This window comes from Phacochoerus africanus, chromosome 5 (assembly GCF_016906955.1).
Source record: "Phacochoerus africanus isolate WHEZ1 chromosome 5, ROS_Pafr_v1, whole genome shotgun sequence".
Classification (NCBI taxonomy): domain Eukaryota; kingdom Metazoa; phylum Chordata; class Mammalia; order Artiodactyla; family Suidae; genus Phacochoerus; species Phacochoerus africanus.
The window spans coordinates 106,518,906-106,538,865 of record NC_062548.1 but is presented as its reverse complement, the minus strand read 5'-3'; the positions used below and the strand labels follow the sequence as shown (position 1 = coordinate 106,538,865).

Genomic DNA, 19,960 nt, shown 5'->3' with positions numbered 1-19,960 from the left:
GGTAGTGAGATTGCAGTGCTCAGGGAAGATAAATATCACAAATATATCAAAAACTTCAAATTGTCTATGCATTCACACACTGACATGAGCCACAAACATTCCTTCACAGGGACTGTACTCAATTAGCCTACCACAGAACCAGATTTTGCCATAAACTACAAAACTTTTAATACAAAATCGTATTTATATATTTATAATTCATATACATGCCCTATCTGTGATTTTAGAAAATAAAAGCTACACACTGTACAGACACTCTTAACTCATAGCTGTAGGCAACATTTTTGGATGGAATTTCTCCCCCAATAAAATTAATGGCATTATTTTATGTACATGAAGGCTAAACTGCATAAAGACAGTTCAGTTTCCCAGATATGCATCTCCTTTTAGGGCAGGTTTATAAATTTAAAAAGGCAAGACAAATGTACACCTCAGAATCACTTTCTTAGCTATAAGAGTCATGTAATTTCTGTGAAGCTTCTGATACATGCATTTATGTAATACTGGTATTGAAGGCAGTAAAGCAATATATACTTTTAAAGTCGTGGCTCAATAAAGGCTTCATTGTCATTCCAATCTGATTCTTGATACAGTGATTCATAACTTCTCTAAAAATTAAAATTTCAATGGGACACTGTGTTAAAGAGACTCTAAATAGATTTCTTAAAATATTTCCCTGAAACATCCTTTCACGTAAGACAAATTTCACTAACATCAGATTAAGTAAAAAGAAAAAAAAAAAAAAAAGAATTAAACATGGCACTAGTGTGCATGATAAACTAATGCTCCTCAGGCAATCATCATGTCTTAGGAGCCATGAACAGAATGCTTAAAACCAACAAACAATTTCACACTCTGTGGCAGCCATCTGTGAAGCCAGTTATACTAAACTACTTCTACAGTTGATTGTAAACTTTGGTTTATTTTTATTGAGTTCTCATTGTACAGCAAGCATGAAAAAAAGGGAGAGTGGAGTCCATGAGGAGATGAACTGTCAGTCTGTCTTTAATCTGGCATGATGAGACACCTGGTCAGTCAGGCCTGCTTTGATAGAGTTTGTTACAGACTGCCTTATGTTTTCCTCCATCAAATTATCACCCAGGGGCTTCAATACCTGTGGTATGAGAAATGTGCAAAACAAATAAAAACATGAGGTAAAAAAAGAGTTACATATAAAAATAGATATAAAAATTCAATTCAAAGCAATGAAGAAAATAACCAGGAATGTGGGAAATAAAAAGATGCTTCTCCCAAAAAAGTTATGACATACAAATAATGCAGTTAGACAACTTATAATGCAACAAAAATTACTTTCCTCCTATTCAAACCATTTACAATTCCTATGAGATGGATGTGCAATTCCATACCCTATATGCAGCATCAAATCTGGTATGTATACAGCATTTATGCAGACCGGCCCAGACGGTCCTGCTTATTGTCCTACATGTGTAAGTGTGAACACTTCAGATAGAGAAAAAAGTTAAAAATACTGTCTAATTTTTCTTCTTGTTATTGTTGGATGACAGTCTCTGTCGCTGTGCTGATGAAAGAGCACGATGAACCATTCGACGTCTAGTAACTTCAAACAGTTTGGAAAACACCTAAAACATGGAGTGATTCGTTAGGAGAATGACTCAGAGTGCCCTGAAGTTAAAGAGTTTAAGACTACAAGAATTTGAGACTTTGTAGGTTTCTCACCTTCCTGGGACTCCTCTGAAGCAAAAGAAAAGAGAAATGCAAAAAAATTTAGACACGGTTTGTTGACACAGCACAGATCTTCTGACCTAGTGATCATCTTACCTCAACTAAACTGAAAATAATTTTACACACTTAAGATCTTCAATTTACTTGTTTTGTAATAATGGCAACTCTAAAATCCTAGAATCAAAGCTATACAGGAGATGACTGGTTTTCAAAGATGACACTGTACAATTACTGAAATTCATGTTGCAGAAAATTAGTAATGGTGCAAAATTTTTAAAGTAGATAACATTTTCAAGTGAAATAGTGATAGCTCTTTCTTTGAGGTTGAAGAATGAGATTTTTTTTAAGACATAAAAATTTAAATTTAACAAATATCCAAATAAAAGCTTCCAGTCAGATCTGAATAAGTTGAGCATTTCTCTAAAGAATAAATATAAAATCCAAACTAATATAGTGGATCACTGAATAAAATAATGACATTATTAATATAAAAGTCAACATCCAATCAACTTTCTTCAAAAAATGGTTTACTTCTTCAGTCTCTGAATTTAAAGTCAAAACCAACATGGACCTGGCATCTCCTAGACCTTCAAATAAGCCCAATACTTCATCGGTTCAGAAATGGTATCTGAAAACACCTTTTATACTGTCCCTCAGTAATAACTGTAGCTTTCATTCTGGTCCTTGACACGATGCTCACGTATTTCATGGTGATCATCATTTTAATGACAATGTCCTTAAATGAGATTTTCTGAACACAGGCGATTCCAGACAACAGTTGGCTGATATACAATAAGGCTCTCCTTAGTACATGCTTGTCAGGCCCAACTTTGAATTCTGGCTTGAGGTAAAAAATCATGATTTGAATTCTGGTTGAGATAACAGATTATGATTAAGAAAAGCTGGTTCTCTGTTTGTGGTGCTTTGCTTTGTTCGTTAGTATTTCCAGAGTACAGAGGTCAAAAAAGTTCCTTTGATGTAAGAATTCTCTGTAAGATTGTTCTTTGCAGTACATCAGTAAAACACTACTATCTTCATGGATGGCAATGAAAACATGAGTATCATCCATTATTTTTCCTGGAATATACGCATGCATTGCTTCTTGCCAGTATTAGTAGAAAATTTCTTTTGCTTTTCTAGAGCAAAAGAATTGCATTTCCAAACTTCTTTCCTTACCTTCTTAACTCTTGCACTGATTATATTTTCTTAAAAAAAAAAAAAAAAAAATCCTTAAAGACTATGGCCCTGCCCACTTGTCTGGTACAATTAAGCTAAAGACCAAGAATCTATCCAAAGGATATTATAGATATAAGCCAACCAAAGCACACTCTAATTACAACTTTAAAAGAAAAAAATCCTTCAGTTCATACTTTATATTCAGATTATACAGCTAAACAAAACAGAAAGCATCTTTTTGCTGCTTCCCATATAAAGTAAAAGCACATGTGCAAATATGGAGGGGCGTGGGGAGATAGGGTGGGAATGGGGATTGGAGGAGGGGTAGGAGTCAGAGGGATGAGATTAGTCACTGAAAAACCAAAAAATAGATACCAACCTGTTCCCATAGTGTTTCAGCAATCTGATCAATCATTGTTCCAATTTCTCTGAACTCCCCAGAGTATTTAACATATGCCCAAGTACAAAGAGATGTCAGTGCTAACCCCATGACAAGGTTACACAAGACAGCTATAGAGTTTAGGCCAACGAAGCCAGTCAGTCCTGAGATTATGTACATAGCAAACATGACCGCAAACAGTGTGGCAGGGGTACGAGCAGCATAGAAGATATTTTTGCCATCATTGTGCTTAATAAAATTTGCATAGGTTTCTTCAATTTCAGCCTCAAGCTGGTCCTGATAACGACGGCAGAATTCATCTCCACCCATTTTTTTTACTGAACGAAACTGTTTAATCGCCACTTCCTTGAGATCCAGATGTTTTCGCTCCAGATCCGAAGGTGCAATGTAAGGCTTGTCCCCACCACATACCTGCACAGACGGGAGTGAAGCAGGACAGATTACATGCCGGAAATAATTCCCTGATCATAGTTTCTAAGTCTCAAAAAGTCAAACCACCTAACGGTTCAGTTTTAAATTTGTTCATATGTCAAATTAATTAATATTGGTATTAATTACAGACTAATAAACACAAAAAAAATTACACTGCCAGTTGCACCTGACTTCACTTGACTCAGCACTACACCAAAAGAGTACAAAAGACTGCTGGCAAGACACTGAGTAAAAGATAACACATAAAAAAGGTACTTTAATGTTTGAGTACTTGGTAATAAGCTCAGCATAGAAAAAGCTATTGGCCTTAAGCTAATGTTACTTACATCAGAAGCTACTAATAACAGCACTCTGAATCATGTGTCAGAAAATACTGCAGTGTGATCTATGTAATAGTTTACTACCCATAACATGCACTTTAACCATAGGAATATTTTCTTAGTTTATTTCCAGCAGAGATGATAAAGGGAAATTTGAGAATGATGTAACATGACAATGTATAAGGAGCACAAATTGGCTCAATTATTTTAAATAAAAAAATCTTCTATCTCGTTCTAGTGTCAAATTTAAATTTTAGTTACAAACCTGCTCCATGCTTTTGCAGTAAATCTCTCTTGCTCCTGCTACTGCAGCAAGATTATTAGCTTCAGCTGTTGCCTAAGAAATAAAATGTGCCAGTTTTATGCAAAATAACTGATGACTATACATTCTGATTAAGCCACAAAATTATGTACAACGACCAAGTCTAAAAATGAATCAGAGAAAAATATCAACTTCCAGTTTTCCTTTCTAATAGAAGGAAACACCTGCATAAAGGTCATAATAATTGCTTCTAACAATTTTGTTTGTTAAAATGAGTTTGTAGAAAAACCACATACACCCGGGAAATTACAGAGAATTAAACAGATACAACACTAAATTGTACCAAGTCTCCAGATGCGAAGAATCAAGAATTCCTTATATGGTTCTCCCATAATCAGTATTATTACACAAGAGACATTTTTAAATCCACAAAACTGCTTACTGTATGAGTTTTATGAAAAAATAAAAACAGTGTTTAATCTACTATAAGACTGAGAAATTGCCCAAAGTAGTAAATTTAAAAAAAAAAAAAGAAGAATTAGGTTTAGATAACATTGTCTTTAAAAAGAAAAAAAATCTATATTCACTAGAAGCAGCTCTCTAGAATTAATGTCAAGATTTCAAACAACTTTCCTCATCAGACTCAGAACAGAAGCAGGCTGGTTCAGCAAGGCCCATATGAAGCTATCTTCTTAAACAGAAATTTTCTTATTTGAGCAACTGAAGAGAAGGTACTGAGGACCCTCATTTCTGATGGCCTGAGTGTGTCCAAGGTCAGCAATCTGTGGTTACAAAAACTCAGAAACACTTCAGGACCCATGCCTTAAGCATCTAAAATGTATGTGCATGCACAGAGGCACCACCCCATTTCCAGCAATTATCTCTAAAGCAAGGACTTTTTTTCTCTTTCATAAATAAATGTACGTACAACACACACACACTACCTGAAGCATGGACTTTGGATGTGGAAGTTCCTCTCCTTGATAAATTTTAATGTAAGCCTAAAAAATACAGAAGACTTGTTATATTAGTAGGTTATTGTAATCTGGCTCCACATCCCTAAACTAGGAAAAATGGTTCACATTATTAAAAGGAAAGTGTAGGCTTTAAAAAGCATACACTCTCATTCCAAAGTTAACCCTATTCTCAACATTATTATGTATATATTTATAAATAATATCCTAGAGAAATATCTCTAAATGTAATTCCAATTTGGCATAAAAGTTACGTCTCATAAAAGTTATATATAAAATGCCATTTACTTTATGAAAAGAAGGCTATAATTCTCCCCTACCGCCAATGTTTCAAGTAAATATGTAAGGAAACATTTTAACTCAGTAATTTACTTTGAACAGCTTAAAGTACATTGCACTTCAAGGGAAAAAAAGAAGAAAAAAACCAAACCTACCTAATTTGTGGTTTAAGAGTAAAAAGGAAAGATGAGAGTTTTTAAGTAAGCTCCATATAGGAATCTTTCATCTCAACTTCCTTACTCTAAATTAATTCATAACCAAAGACAGTATGAAAGAGATCAAGTATCCATTAAATAACACAAAAATACACTTAGTTTACAGTATTTTCCCTTCCACCTATTTAAATCTACTACCAATAAATAAAACCCTCTACGATGGTTTTGCTCTGGCAAGCAAGCTATAATGACTAAACAAGAGCAGAGAGGGGAAAAAAAAAATCTATGAATAATTTGAGCTTAGAAACAAGTTTTGATACTTTCAGCTGCTCTCAGCAAGTCCTCAGAACTCTGAGAGAAGACTTTTGTAAGAACTGAAGATGCAGGAGTTCCCGTCGTGGCACAGTGGTTAACGAATTCGATTAGGAACCAGGAGGTTGCAGGTTCGGTCCCTGCCCTTGCTCAGTGGGTTAACGATCCCGCGTTGCCGTGAGCTGTGGTGTAGGTCGCAGACGCGGCTCGGATCCTGCATTGCTGTGGCTCTGGTGTAGGCCGGCAGCTACAGCTCCGATTCGACCCCTAGCCTGGGAATCTCCATATGCCGTGGGAGCAACCCAAAGAAATAGCAAAAAGACAAAAAAAAAAAGAACTGAAGATGCAGAAGTATGCTTGCAGTACCTATTATCATTCTCAAATGATAGAGTGGTATTATAATATTATGGTGAATGGTTCGTCTCTCCATATCAGAACTGGAGAAAAAGTAGGGTAACTCTAAATTCATAAAATCACTGTCTAGAAGATACAAGTTGTCTGTTAGAATCTTAAATATCCTTAAACGTTGATACACCCAATTCAAGGCAAAAAGATTATAAATTTTACTTTTTTGTTTTAACATAGTAAGAAATTTCTTACACATATAGATGAATTTTAAGTCAGCTATTTTTCTAACTTAGACAAAGTCATTTAAAATGAGTTTTCCTACCTTAAAGTATTCTACAAGATCTCTACAAGTGACTTTAGATCCACTTATCTCTTTTTCTACTAAATTTTCTGGGGCAAGCAGCAATGGAACCAGATTCCGAAGTTCTCGTTTAAAGTCTTCATCAATATCTAGTGGACATGGAATTAGTCAGCATGTTAATCAAAAAGAGAAGTAAAGAAGACCCCGTTGGTAAGAGTTAATAAAATTCTATTTCATGAAATAAAAGTACCATATTTCAGTGTAGATTAATTTAAAAAAACTCATCCGAACACACCTCACTGTCACATCTCATAGGAAAAAATATAATCTCCCCTACTCTACTTACTACTCCATTTCCCTCATCTCCAATAATTCTTTCAGCTCAAATAATAAAACAGTGTACCAACACATATTCCCACATTAAGTATTAACTATTCTTTTTTAAAAATGGCCAGCAATTCATGAAATTGTATTACATTCTAATACTAAATTTTTTTCCAGTCATACTGTTAAAGTTTTGTCAATCCTCAAGCTTTCTGCCATCATGCTTAAAATAATCCTAAAACATACACAAAAAATCATACTATCACCTTGAAACAGACAAATCTAATTATATCAATATAATATATTGGAAAGCTTTTTAGCAGAATGCATCAGATGAAATATTGAGATGTTTTTCTCAGCCTTCAGTATTTTTAGGACATCAGTGCTGAGCAATAGACCACATTATAAAATGTCAACCAATATGCCAGGTGTTTACAACAAAAACTAATAAGACCACATGGAGGATTACAATCACACCGCTAACAATGCATCAAAATATCCTCCAGTATAAGAATGAAAATTTAAGAAATGACATTTTTTTTTTGACTTTCAGCCTCTAACATTAAGTTCTGATTTCATCAAGAATGGGAATTCCCACCTTTCAATCTCCCATCAAAACTAGGATTAGTTGCAACTTTAAGACCAGGATGTGGCAAAAGGAAGCAACCAAGATTTGAGAAACAATTGTGAATGTGCTTCCTTACATTCTGCAGCTCTTCATGTTGATTTTGTTTTACCTAGGGGCAGAAGGAGACAGGGTGAAGGTGCAAACAAGAGAAAAAATTTTCAAGAAAACGCACACACACACACACCTGCATGTACACTCAGATGCTACTCCAGATGGGTGGTTTTGGACAATATAAAATTGTACCAAAGACCCATTTCTTTTTGTCTTTTTATCCTTTTTAGGGCCCCACCCACGATATATGGAGGTTCTTGGGCTAGGGGTCTAATCAGAGCTGTTGCTGCCGGCCTACGCCAAAGCCACAGCAACGCCAGATCCAAGCTGCGTCTGCGACCTACACCACAGCTCACGGCAACTCAGACCTTTAACCCACTGAGTGAGGCCAGGAGTGGAACCCGCAACCTCATGGTTCCTAGTTGGATTCGTTTCTGCTGTGCCATGACAGGAACTCCCTAAAGACCCATTTCTAATCATTTGGTAAGATTTCCACTCTGTCCTAAACCATTAAAGTGTGGTTTCCCATGTTAGCTGCCAAGGATATGAATAAATACAAATAATAATTAGTCATAATATCTAACACCAGAACAACAAAATGTGTTTGTGATTTATAAACCAGTTAATTTGTCTTTAAAGTACTTATAATGGCAAAGAGAAAAACAAAGTACTGACTGGCCTACAAATAAAAAGGTTGGCTTTGAGCAAAGTAAAAGATAAGGTATGTAGTCCAAAGAACCTTAAAAATTAGTTGGGATTTCAGGTCTCATTCTAAATGATTGTGATTTACGATTTACTGGTGTTTTTTGCAAAAAAGAAGTTATTATTTTCTGGAAAAAAAGTCCTACGCTTAGATATTTAGTAACTACTTAACTCCAATACAACTCACATATTCTCCCAAAAACCATTCTTACAAAAAAAACTCCATTCATAATCAACAAAACCTGAAAACTACCTAAATCTCCATCAAGAGTAGAATGGAAACACTGTTGCCTACTCATATAATGGAATACTGCATGTCAATGAGAGTTAAAGTGAACCAAACTACATGCAACAATATGGATTAATCTCTGAAATGTAATATTGGGCAAAAGAATACATATTGTATGTGATTCCTTTCATAAAAAAAAAAAATCCAAAAATAAAGCCTGTTTGAGGTCAAAATGGTAGTGAAGGGTTTGTGAAGTGAGGGGGTTTGTGGATAGAGGTAGGTGCTTCTGTGGTTACATGGTTCAATTTGTACAAATTCATTAAGCTGCCCACTTATGGTACTTTTCTGTATCGCTTCAGTAAGATACAGTAAGTTTAAAAACCTTCTTGTCTCTGGAGTTCCTACTGTGGCAAGTGGGTTAAGAATCCAACTGCCGAGTCTCAGGTTGCTATGCAGGTATAAATTTGATCCCTGGCAGTGCAGTAGGTTAAAGGATCTGGCCTTGCCGAAGCTGCAGCACAGGTCACAGCTGAGGTATTTGTAAATGCCGTGGGTATGTCCATAAAATTAAAAAACAAATAAGAACCCCCCAAACCTTACTGTCTTCGAAGTACATAATTAATGAATTTAGTTAGTATGCCTGATGTGTTTTGTGTTAATTTCCTCTGAACAAAGCAGAGAAAATGCTGATGAGTGAAATTATCTCTGACAGTCTGGAAATGCCTTTCAAATAATCTAAGAATGAGGACTTAGTTTTAATCTCATTTTAGGATTAAAAAAATTACGCTGTATCTTAGGTCTTTGAATGTGGTTGAGAAGCTAAATGCATCTTTTCATAGGAAAGAAACAAAATTTTATTACCCGAAAGAGAGAAACCTCCTACTTATGAAGAAAGGGATTTTTATGTACCTTTTGCGGATGTCAGTAGTGGGTCATATTTGGGCTTGAGGGTTTCCCAAAATACTTCCATGGGAGGGCACCTTTGATGAGGTTACTTCCAGGAATGCACTGTGTAGCATTTTGCACTGGCCAGGCCAGGAGTCTGGATATTCACGTCCCACTCCCAGTTATCAATAACTAGTTAAGTGACCAAAAGCAAATCACTTTTCTAAGTCCCAGTTTTGGAGATAAATGTTTAAGATCCCTTTTTAGTGCTACATGCTGCGACTCTATGAGATAGTATTCCTTGGAAAGTGTCTCACATCATTTGCGCTCAATGCATGCACATTAGATTATCCAGCTTGTCCCAAATGTTCAGAAGTTCAGCTGGGCCAGAAAGAAACATGCATGCAATATGAATAGATCAATAAGTTAGTCTACTTCAAACTTGTATCCTTTGAATATTAATTTACTGAAGAGGTAGGTGGCTCTGGAGAGAATATTTGTTCCTTTATTTCTGTTCAAGGGCATTTCTATTATTCCCTTTAGCAGGAGTGCTACCGACTTACTTCTCATCAGTTACACATGGAGTTATCCGGGCTAACTTGGGACACTCAATTTGCTACGATGATAACTTAGAGACTTGCAGTCTTAAGCAGTAGTCCAAGCAGCCCACTCCTTCACCTGGCTTAGTGCTTATGCTCTCCTTTCTAAGAAATAGGGGCTTACCTGCAATCTCTTTTCAAGGAATTGTTTTCCACCTTCCAAACCATATGAATGTTCATAAGGATAACTCCAATCTCGAATCAAAAACATTAATGTCTACAGAAAGGGGAAAAAAATCATTTCCTATAAAATTTTACAAAATATCACTACTTTAATAACTGAAGCACCTCTTACTCCCCCGAACAATCCTTTTCAAAAGTTATAGTAACCAAATGATTTAATACTACTCATAGTTCAGCAATCCCACTCCTGGGCATCCATCCAGAGAAAACCACGACTCGCAAAGACACATGTACTCCAATGTTCATTGCAGCACTATTTACAACAGCCAAGACATGGAAACAACCTAAATGTCCATAAACAGAGGAGTGAATCAAGAAGATGTGGTACATATATACACAATGGAATATTACTCAGCCATTAAAAAAATGAAATACCGGCATTTTTAGCAACATGGATGGACCCAGAAACTATCATGCTAAGTGAAGTCAGCCATACACTGAGACACCAACATCAAATGCTTTCACTGACATGTGGAATCTGAAAAAAAGGACAGACTGAACTTTGCAGAACAGATGCTAACTCACAGACATTGAAAAACTTATGATCTATGGAGGAGACAGTTTGGGGGGTGAGGGGATGTGCTATGTGCTTGGGCTGTGGGATGGAAATCCTGTGAAATCAGATTGTTAGGATCATTATACAACTACAGATGTGATAAATTCATTTGAGTAATAAAAAAATAAAATAAAATAAAGCAAATAATACTACTCATAGTTATAACAAGAGCCTACATAAGCCAACAACAGTCTCAGCTCTTATACCAAGCAATTACCTCCATTTGAGAACCTCAACTCTATATAAAGAGTTACCACAAGCAATAACATAGGATTTTAAAAAGTAAACAAAAGGTATATCAGGGTATATGGATCATAAGTTTAAGTCAAGGTTGTGTAACAAGACCAACTAACCTAATTAGAGCAAATAATTCTTTTCACAGAATTTTTTATTCATATATGCTTAGGTTTCTCAACTCAGCACGACTGACATTTTATGAGTCAGATAATTCTTAGCTGTGCTTGGCTGTCCTACTCCTATACATTTTAGGATACTGAACAACACATCTGGCCCCTATAAACTAGAAGCCAGTGGCATTAACTTCCTCCACAAAACTGTGACAACCAAAAATGTAGCCAGACATAATGGCAAACGCCCTCTGGGTGGCAATGTTAACCACGAAAAAGTGATATAGGCCAAAGGAGAATATATTTCATCATATACACAAAATGACACCATAACCTACCCAAATATTTCATAAAAGTGATTACTTGAGCCAGACAAGACTGAGGCAGAATCAGTGTAAACCTACTAAGAATCACCAGTGACACTGTCATACAGGAAGGACTTCACACACTGATGAACAGCGTGGTCAGTCTCACCCACTATGACACAACTAACCAAACAGTGCTATGCCAACTTATAAATTACATTTACTTCAAAAAAGAAACTATCTGAAATTAGCTTCATTTTTTTTTTTAAAGTCTCTGCCATGATAAGACTCCACAGAAGCAAGCAAAGCAAATGCTTCTCAAATAACTCTACCCAGGTTAATTTTTGGCTTAATATTCTGTACCTAGCATTTAAAAGAAATGAAAAAACATAAGGGGGGAAAGATACAATAAATTCCGAAACTCTTCTATTTGAAACAAAAATACAGAACAACAGGTCTAACCTCAACTTGTAATACACCACACACACACAAAACCAGTAACACTGTCTAGTAGTTTATCATGCATAAAAGAAACTTACAGGACTGTCTCAATTTTTGGAATTAACATCTAATTAGGAGAAACATTACTAACTTCTTAATCTAATCTAAGTAAAAATTATTAAGAATCAATCTAAATCCATTTGTTCTATTTCCTATCCTGTAAGCTGCTATGGAGAATTGGTGATGACATTGACATAAATAGTTTCAACTCTGCTTGATTTGCTGCTAAAAATTAGTTTGGCATAAGGTCCTCATGTCTTCAGAGTTCCAAGATGATATATATGACTTACTAATTTTTTAATAAATTTTTTTAAATGATAAAATATTTATTTACCTGAAATGGTTTCTGGTAGATTTCTTCCATTGCAAGTCTGCCATACTCTGTAAATAACTATTAAATCAAATTATTTAAGATAATGCCCCCAAAGAGGTTGAAAGAAGACATCTATGAAGCTGTTCTATATCAGATCACTAGCTATCAGAGCTCTTAAAATCACTCGAAAGCCAAACATTTAATTTTTTAAGACTGATCATATATTTAAATTTATTCTAGTTAAGAAGTTGTACATCAACTTAAAACCATATAATAATCAATCTTCTTACAATATCATAGGTTCTTGGTGTAAAGTCACCGCATAGTGGGAATTAAATTTTTAATACTTTGGCACACATTCTTTGAGACATACATACTTGCAAGTGTTGAAGATCATCTTCTTGAATATTTTGAGACAAATTATATACCTGTTAAAACAAAATTTTGTTTTTATTAGTGCTTTACTTTGAATACTCAGCTGTGTATAACCTTCCCTGTGGAAGTGAAGGCTATTTTATACCATAGCACAAATGAATGATTCAGTCACTATCTTAACTAGTGGTCCATGTAAAGGATGTTCTTTTTTTTTTTAACAGTCAGGATAAAACTTTAAAGGGAAAGCAGTAGTTGTAGATTATATAAAAATTATGAATACACACATATGGGGCAAAGAAAACAGCAGATTTTTTAAAAGTAATTATACAGTAAGTTTCTTTAATGTTATGAACATGACTCTTTTTTTAAATGGCCGCACTGTGGCATATGGAAGTTCTCAGAACAGGGACTGAATGTGAGCCGCAACTGCGACCTATGCCACAGCTTCGGCAACACTAGATCCTTTAACACACTACACTGGGCCAGGGATCAAACCTGTACCTCCACAGCAACCTGAGCCACTGCAGTCAGATTCTTAGCCTGCTGCACCACAATATGAACTCCAACATGATTTTTTTTTTTAAGTTAAGAATTTCCCCAACTATTTGTCTTTTTTTTTCCAGCATATGGAAGTTCCTGGGCTAGGGGTCGAATCAGAGATGCAGCTGCAACCCTACGCCACAGCCACAGCAGTGCCAGATCCAAGCTGCATCTATGACCTATGCCACAGGTTGTGGCAATGCCAGAATCCTTAACCCACTGACGAGGCCAAGAATCGAACCCAAATTCTCACAGATATTATGTTGGGTTCTTAACCTGCTGAGCCACAATGGGAACTCCATCCAAGTGTTTTTCTAAGTCAATAAATGTGAAGGGCATAGTTCCGTAAAGATAAATTCCTCCCCGGAACATTCGTAGTATACAGTTAATAGCTATTCAGTGGGTGCCTCAACTACCATCAACTCTAATATGGTTCTTTTTACTTAGGCAAACTCATCGGTCTAAATAACTTAACATGAAAATTTTATCAGACTATAATAGCTAAAAAAACAAAACAGTAGGTGGCACTCTTGCCCTTTTTACATTTTTTTAGGAGGCTTCCTAGGCACATAGACCAGAGCTGATAATGCAGTTAAGTACTCACAAGAAAAAAAAAATTGGAGAAAAGATTCACTAGGTCTAGTCCTTGAGTCAGGTCTTTAAAAGATGACCTAGGTCACCAAAGAGAACAATGGGTGTCCAGAGTGTCATCTCTGCTAAGAAATAACTTATGTCTAAGAAAATACGATTACTTCAAATATAGAATAATTTGTTCTAATAGCAAGTAAGTGATAAATCACCTGGAAGTCAAGAATATAAACAGCTGATATAGGGCAGCAAACCTAAAGTGATATTCTCAGCTGAATAATTCCAAATGGGTACTTAAAAAAGTAATTAATGACTAAGGTGATTAAACTCTGGATTTAAACTTAAAAACTGAAAGTATGACCAACCTATTCTCACCCATATGTGCCTTAGCTTTTAGAAACAGGTTTAGATCCTTTCATTGTTAGGGCCAAGTTGCAAGTAGCAAAGAGGAAAGAAGATTTGTTTATCACAGATCATTAGTACTCAGCATACTGTGTTGTACTTAATAGATGCTCAATAATTATTTGTTGAAAGAATATATGATGAAGGGATCAATCTGTCATTGATCTATCACCCAGATAGCTTCTGTAAGGAAGGAGAGAAATCTAGCGTCAAGAATCAGGGAAAAAAAAAAAGCATTATCTCATTTTGATCTCATTCCTGATCACACACAAAACCACATGTGAGACAGACAAGATGGGCAAAACCCTCATTTTACAGATAAGAAAGTGACTGGGTGGCTTTAAGGGTTCCAAAACCAGGCCTCTTGTTATCATAAAGTTGAACAATCAAGAGAACACCAAGGTACAAGTTTTAGGACAGAGAACGCCTTTGTTTTATAATTTAAGGCAAAGTCATAAAGCCAGCTAATCTGAAGGGCTATAATGCAAAAATATAAACACAAAGATGTGGATTCTGCTTGCCTCAAGAATATGGCAGTTGTGATACCCTGCAAGACTGCAGAAAAAGAGGTAGAACAAAATGATAAAAAGAGACTCTAAGGGTCTGCAATAGCATCATGTAATTTATAGTAACAGATATCCCTATCTCCATAGGAGAAAGCACTCGCCCCTCTTTTATCTCATTATAATATCCAAAACTTGTTTCCACTCTGACAGCCAGATACTTCAAATTGAGGAAGAAAACAAATAGGAAATTTCATAGACTGGTCATACATTCCAGATACTACTAGAAAGCATCACAAAAATTCCAAGACACAGTGATAGTGTCATTTATAATTTACCATCAGTAAGAAATATTTCTTATCTTAGGAGAAGCACATTACTTTTAAAAATACTTGCGGAGTTCTGGTTGTGGCGCAGTGGAAATGAACCCGACTAGAAACCATGAGGTTGTGGGTTCGATCCATGGCCTTGCTCAGTGGGTTAAGGATCTGGCATTGCTGTGAGTTGTGGTGTAGGTCCCAGATGCAGCTCAGATCCTGAGTTGCTATGGCTGTGGTGTAGGCGGCAGCTGCAGCTCCGATTAGACCCCTAGCCTGGGAACCTCCAAATGCTGCAGGTGCGGCCCTAAAAAAAAAGACCAAAAAAAAAAGTTGCATATGGGGGTTCCCGTCGTGGCGCAGTGGTTAACAAGTCTGACTAGGAACCATGAGGTTTTAGGTTCGATCCCTGGCCTTGTTCAGTGGGTTAAGGATCCGGTGTTGCTGTGAGCTGTGGTGTAAGTCACAGACATGGCTCGGATCCCGTGTTGCTGTGGCTCTGGCGTAGGCCGGTGGCTACAGCTCTGATTAGACCCCTAGCCTGGGAACCTCCATGTGCCACCGGTGCGGCCCTAGAAAAGGCAGGCAAAAAAACCAAAAAATAAATAAAAATACTTGCAACTATACATCTTGATGCATTATCACCAGCTCAACCTAACCACCCATACTTCAATAATTATTTTTTCAGCCAGGAAAGGTTAACCACAGATGGTCTCAGAAAGGAGAAAGTATACAAAATGACCTGTGGTGGTTTAATTCAGCCTAATCAGTCTAAATTTACAGAAAAGAGATGGTCTAGTTTGAAGAGACTAGAACTTGATAGAATATCAAACAGGGTATAGCATAAGCAAAACAAAAAAGGATTTTACCCCTTTCTAAATGAAACAGGTGCTATAAGTTTAGTTTACTATATAAAAATCATTTAGGTTTCCTAAGTTAAATATGAATTAATCCTTACGCCTCTACTCACATTAATTCAAATAACTGAGTACTAGTTAACATACATTGAGTAGAAAACTAAATTTAACTACTTGGTTTTGTTGTTTGGTTTAGCCATAAAATAATCTCTACATTTGACTGTAACTGGCAGCCATATGACTGAATTCAATTGAATTCAATATCAACTGAAAATCTCTTTCAAAAAATTTTATTTTACTGGAGTAGAGTTGATTTACAATGTTGTATTAGTTTCAAGTGTATAGCAAAGTGAATCAGCCATACATATATATCCATTTTTTTTTTCCACAATAGGTTATGACAAACTAGGAAATCAACTGAATATCCTTATATTCAGTTAAGGATAACATTTTTTTGGCCACACCTGTGGCATGAGGAAGTTCCTGGGCTAGGGCTAGAACCCAAGCCACAGCAGTGACAACAACAAATCTTTAACTGCTAAGCCACCAAGGAACTCCTATATTTTCCTTTAAGAAGAAAAAAAAAGCATAGATGCTAAGATGAAATACCAAAAGGATGGGCTATTTATTGGTTTACTGCTTCCCTGATAAGTACTCAAAGTATGAAATTTCACATTGTGAGCCAAAACAGCAAACAGAGAAATGTAAATAGCTTCTCTAATTTTGATTCTTTTTTTCCTTCAATCAAAAGGCATTCTGAGGAAAAGCAAATGCATAAGGATTATTTCAACTGATCATACCACAGCACATCTGTGTCTCACCTGGACAGAGCTAGTCATAGTGCTCAAAGCGAACACTGTTGCACAATCTTTGATAGTTGACTGGCTATCAAAGGCACCCTGGGTATCCATTAGCAGCACAGCCACCTAGGAATTTAAAAGTTTAAAATACTAAATTAAAAAACTCACCAATAGTGACTATAAAAATCATATATCAGAATCAATAATTAAGAAAAGTACTCTAAATTAATCTCACACATTTTGACATAATAATCTACATGTTAAAATTATCAGGCATTAATAGTTCAGTTTTGTTTAAGAAAGAATATGAAAAAATAGTAAAAAAAAAAAAACCAACAAACAAAAACTACAAAGAGATTTTACTTTTGTTCCATTAGGTCTGTCAATCACAAATACTTCATTCCAGACTTGTATGCCTGTTGTTTCTCTTTCGCAACCACCTCGCCATGTAAAGCCAGTCAATGGTTCATTGTTTCCACCAATCCAGCTCTGAGAATCCTGTTAATGTCAAGCATAAGCATAAAGTAAGACACAAAAAATTAAGAACCCAAAAGGAATGTAAGAAATTACTCACTCCTTATTTTACAGATGAGGAAGTTAAGTCCAGGGGGATAAAATATACTGTAACATTACACAAGAAGTTACAAAAACAGTCCCAAATCCCAAGTGGGGTGCTTTGACTTTGAGAGATGTGGTCTTCCTCCAAACCCGAACCTTCTCGAATCTGCTCACATTTTCACACTCTTGACTTTTAGGTAAGTGGGGGTCACACACCTTCCCCCATTTTGGAAAGATTTCTTAAAATGTTTAAAAATCATAAAAAACAGATACTAGCTATTTTGACACCTCCTTGCACAAACTAAGTTCCAGACAGAATGGCTGTCAAAACAGCATTGCTCTCCTAGAATAGCTTATACCAAAATGTTTTCACACTGCCTTAATTTTCTCTTTAAAAATAACTACAAGACTTGTTTGAAACCTGATTCAAACAATCCAACTAAAAAAAGATTTTTTTCAAAAACCAAAGGGAAATCTGAATCCAGGTTATATTTTATTAGACAGTGTTACACTGGGGTAAAGATGACTTTTTGGGAGTTCCCACTGTGGCACAAGGGATCAGTGCTATCTCTGCAGCATCAGCACACAGCAGGTTTAATCTCCGGCCCCACATAGTGGGTTAAAGGATCTAATGTTGCCCCAGCTGCAGCCTGGAAACCCCTTATGTCGTGGGGCAGCCAAAAAAAAAAAGAAAAAAGAAAAAAAAAAGATAAAAAAATGATTGATTGATGTAATAATGGTATTGTGGCTGTAATAATAATAATAAAGTCCTTATCTGTTAAATACTCAAGCATTTATGGTGGACAGAATATTCCTGGCATTTGCTTTAAATTTTTTCACCCCCCCCCCAAAAAAAGTTTTTTTTTAATAAATAAAAGGGCAGGGATGAAAACTGATGAAATAAAATCAGCAAAATATTGACAAGTACACTGGGGCTCATTATACTATACTATTTGGACATATACCTAAAACTTTCCATCATAAAATGTTATAGCTGAAATCACAAGGCTAAACTGTTATAATTAAATATTAGAGTTATACAAAAGTTGATATACCATAAGGTAATTTATCAAGAAAATTAAATCTGGGATATAATAAGTGAGTTAACTTTGACATATATTAAGAGCCCTATACTTTAAGAATACTTAAAGTCCATATACCTATTACTCAAAATACCTCTTCCCATAGGAAAAATTCCTTTGTTTCAGGAATACTTCTAATAAACTTCAATATACAGGGAGTTCCCGTCGTGGCGCAGTGGTTAACGAATCTGACTAGGAACCATGAGGTTGTGGGTTCGGTCCCTGCCCTTGCTCAGTGGGTTAACAATCCGGCGTTGCCGTGAGCTGTGGTGTAGGTTGCAGACGCGGCTCGGATCCCGCGTTGCTGTGGCTCTGGCGTAGGCCGGTGGCTACAGCTCCGATTCAACACCTAGCCTGGGAACCTCCATATGCCGCAGGAGCGGCCCAAGAAATAGCAAAAAGACCAAAACAAACAAACAAACAAACACAAAAAAACTTCAATATACAGTCCAGAACAAATAACAAAGCCCAAAATAGGGGTGGAGAAAAGATGTGTAAGGTAGTCTCAATGAGGGATGAAACAATTTATGAACAGGAATATATAAGGTGGGGGAAAAAGTACTGTCCAATCATCACCTACTGAGAAGATCAGTCTTAAACTTTAAACTATCTATAATCATTATTTTTCCACAAAACTCCCATCCACAGTAGCTTACCTATGCTGTCAATTATAAAGTTCGCTATGACTCTCTTCTTCACTTTTTGGATCTTCAGCTTAAGGCCCTTGCCCCTCTGTTGGTCACAAGGCTGCCACACTGCACAACTCCTTTCACACTATATATTACAGACCTTTGCTTCAAGGGCACCTTTCATAGGGATCAGAGGATTCACACTACACCCTCTACAAGTCCAACAGTGGTCTTGCCCCTGGGCTACACTTCAGATGCTCCAAAAAGTCTTGCACCTCTGTTGCACATTCTAACCTATCCTTCCCATAGTCAGTTAATTTTCTCAAGAAATGTAATCATGCCACTATCCTGCTAAAAAGTCATCTGCGGCTCCCCATTTACTTAAAGGACCATCTGGAGACCCGGTCATACAACCCACCTTTAAGTTATTTTGTCTATCTCTGCTTCTGCTAGTTCCTGTAAGTATCCCCCAACGCGCACGCACACACACACACACACCTTCCTGCGTCTACCACACCAAAAAGGTCACTATTCCCAAATATATATGTTGTTTAGTATCTCTACAACTTTGTTCCACCTGCTCTCTGCCTAGATGAAGCCAGCAGTCAAGAAAGTCTGACTTTTCTGAACTCTTGAAGCATATTACTGACATTGCAGGTAGTTTTCTTTAAATGGCTTTGCACTGCAGTTCTTGTGACACAAGTATGGAGAGCATGGGCTGTAAACTCCATCTTTGTTTACTAAACTGTTCCTACCAAAGTGTCTTGCCCTGTACTAGGCTCTCTCATTCCCTAACAACATCAAAATGGTATTTAATGAACAGTTTAAAAGGCCCAGCCTATACAAGGAACTTACAAAGAATCTACCCTTTTATTGTTTTTATTGTACATTTTACTTATTTACCTTGTTTCTCTATCTCTCCTATGAGAATATAAGTTCCATGAAGAAGGAAAGTTTTGTCTTTTTTTCTCTTAGAACATAAAGCTGTATTCCCAGAACAGAGAATAGTTCCTGGCTTGCAGT

The 19,960-nt window shown here is 36.3% G+C and overlaps 1 protein-coding gene across 4 annotated transcripts in view; it reads right to left on the bottom strand.

Moving 5' to 3' along the window:
* Window positions 1–902: 902 nt before the first annotated feature.
* The window catches only part of ATL2 (atlastin GTPase 2), a 72,649-nt gene continuing 53,591 nt past the window's right edge, over window positions 903–19,960 (bottom strand). For 3 of the 4 annotated variants that reach the window (XM_047782259.1, XM_047782258.1, XM_047782260.1), the window contains exons 3-13: window positions 17,032–17,166; window positions 16,690–16,794; window positions 12,664–12,714; window positions 12,308–12,364; window positions 10,206–10,298; window positions 7,586–7,724; window positions 6,685–6,812; window positions 5,239–5,295; window positions 4,298–4,369; window positions 3,260–3,691; window positions 903–1,114 (exon numbers count right to left, since the gene is read on the bottom strand). In XM_047782259.1, coding sequence (XP_047638215.1) covers window positions 995–1,114; window positions 3,260–3,691; window positions 4,298–4,369; window positions 5,239–5,295; window positions 6,685–6,812; window positions 7,586–7,724; window positions 10,206–10,298; window positions 12,308–12,364; window positions 12,664–12,714; window positions 16,690–16,794; window positions 17,032–17,166 — 1,389 coding nt within the window. In that variant the 3' untranslated portion in view covers window positions 903–994. Of the gene's footprint in view, window positions 1,115–1,141; window positions 1,602–1,698; window positions 1,714–3,259; window positions 3,692–4,297; window positions 4,370–5,238; window positions 5,296–6,684; window positions 6,813–7,585; window positions 7,725–10,205; window positions 10,299–12,307; window positions 12,365–12,663; window positions 12,715–16,689; window positions 16,795–17,031; window positions 17,167–19,960 lie in introns of those variants that run through there. The other variant, XM_047782262.1, reaches the window with a different exon arrangement.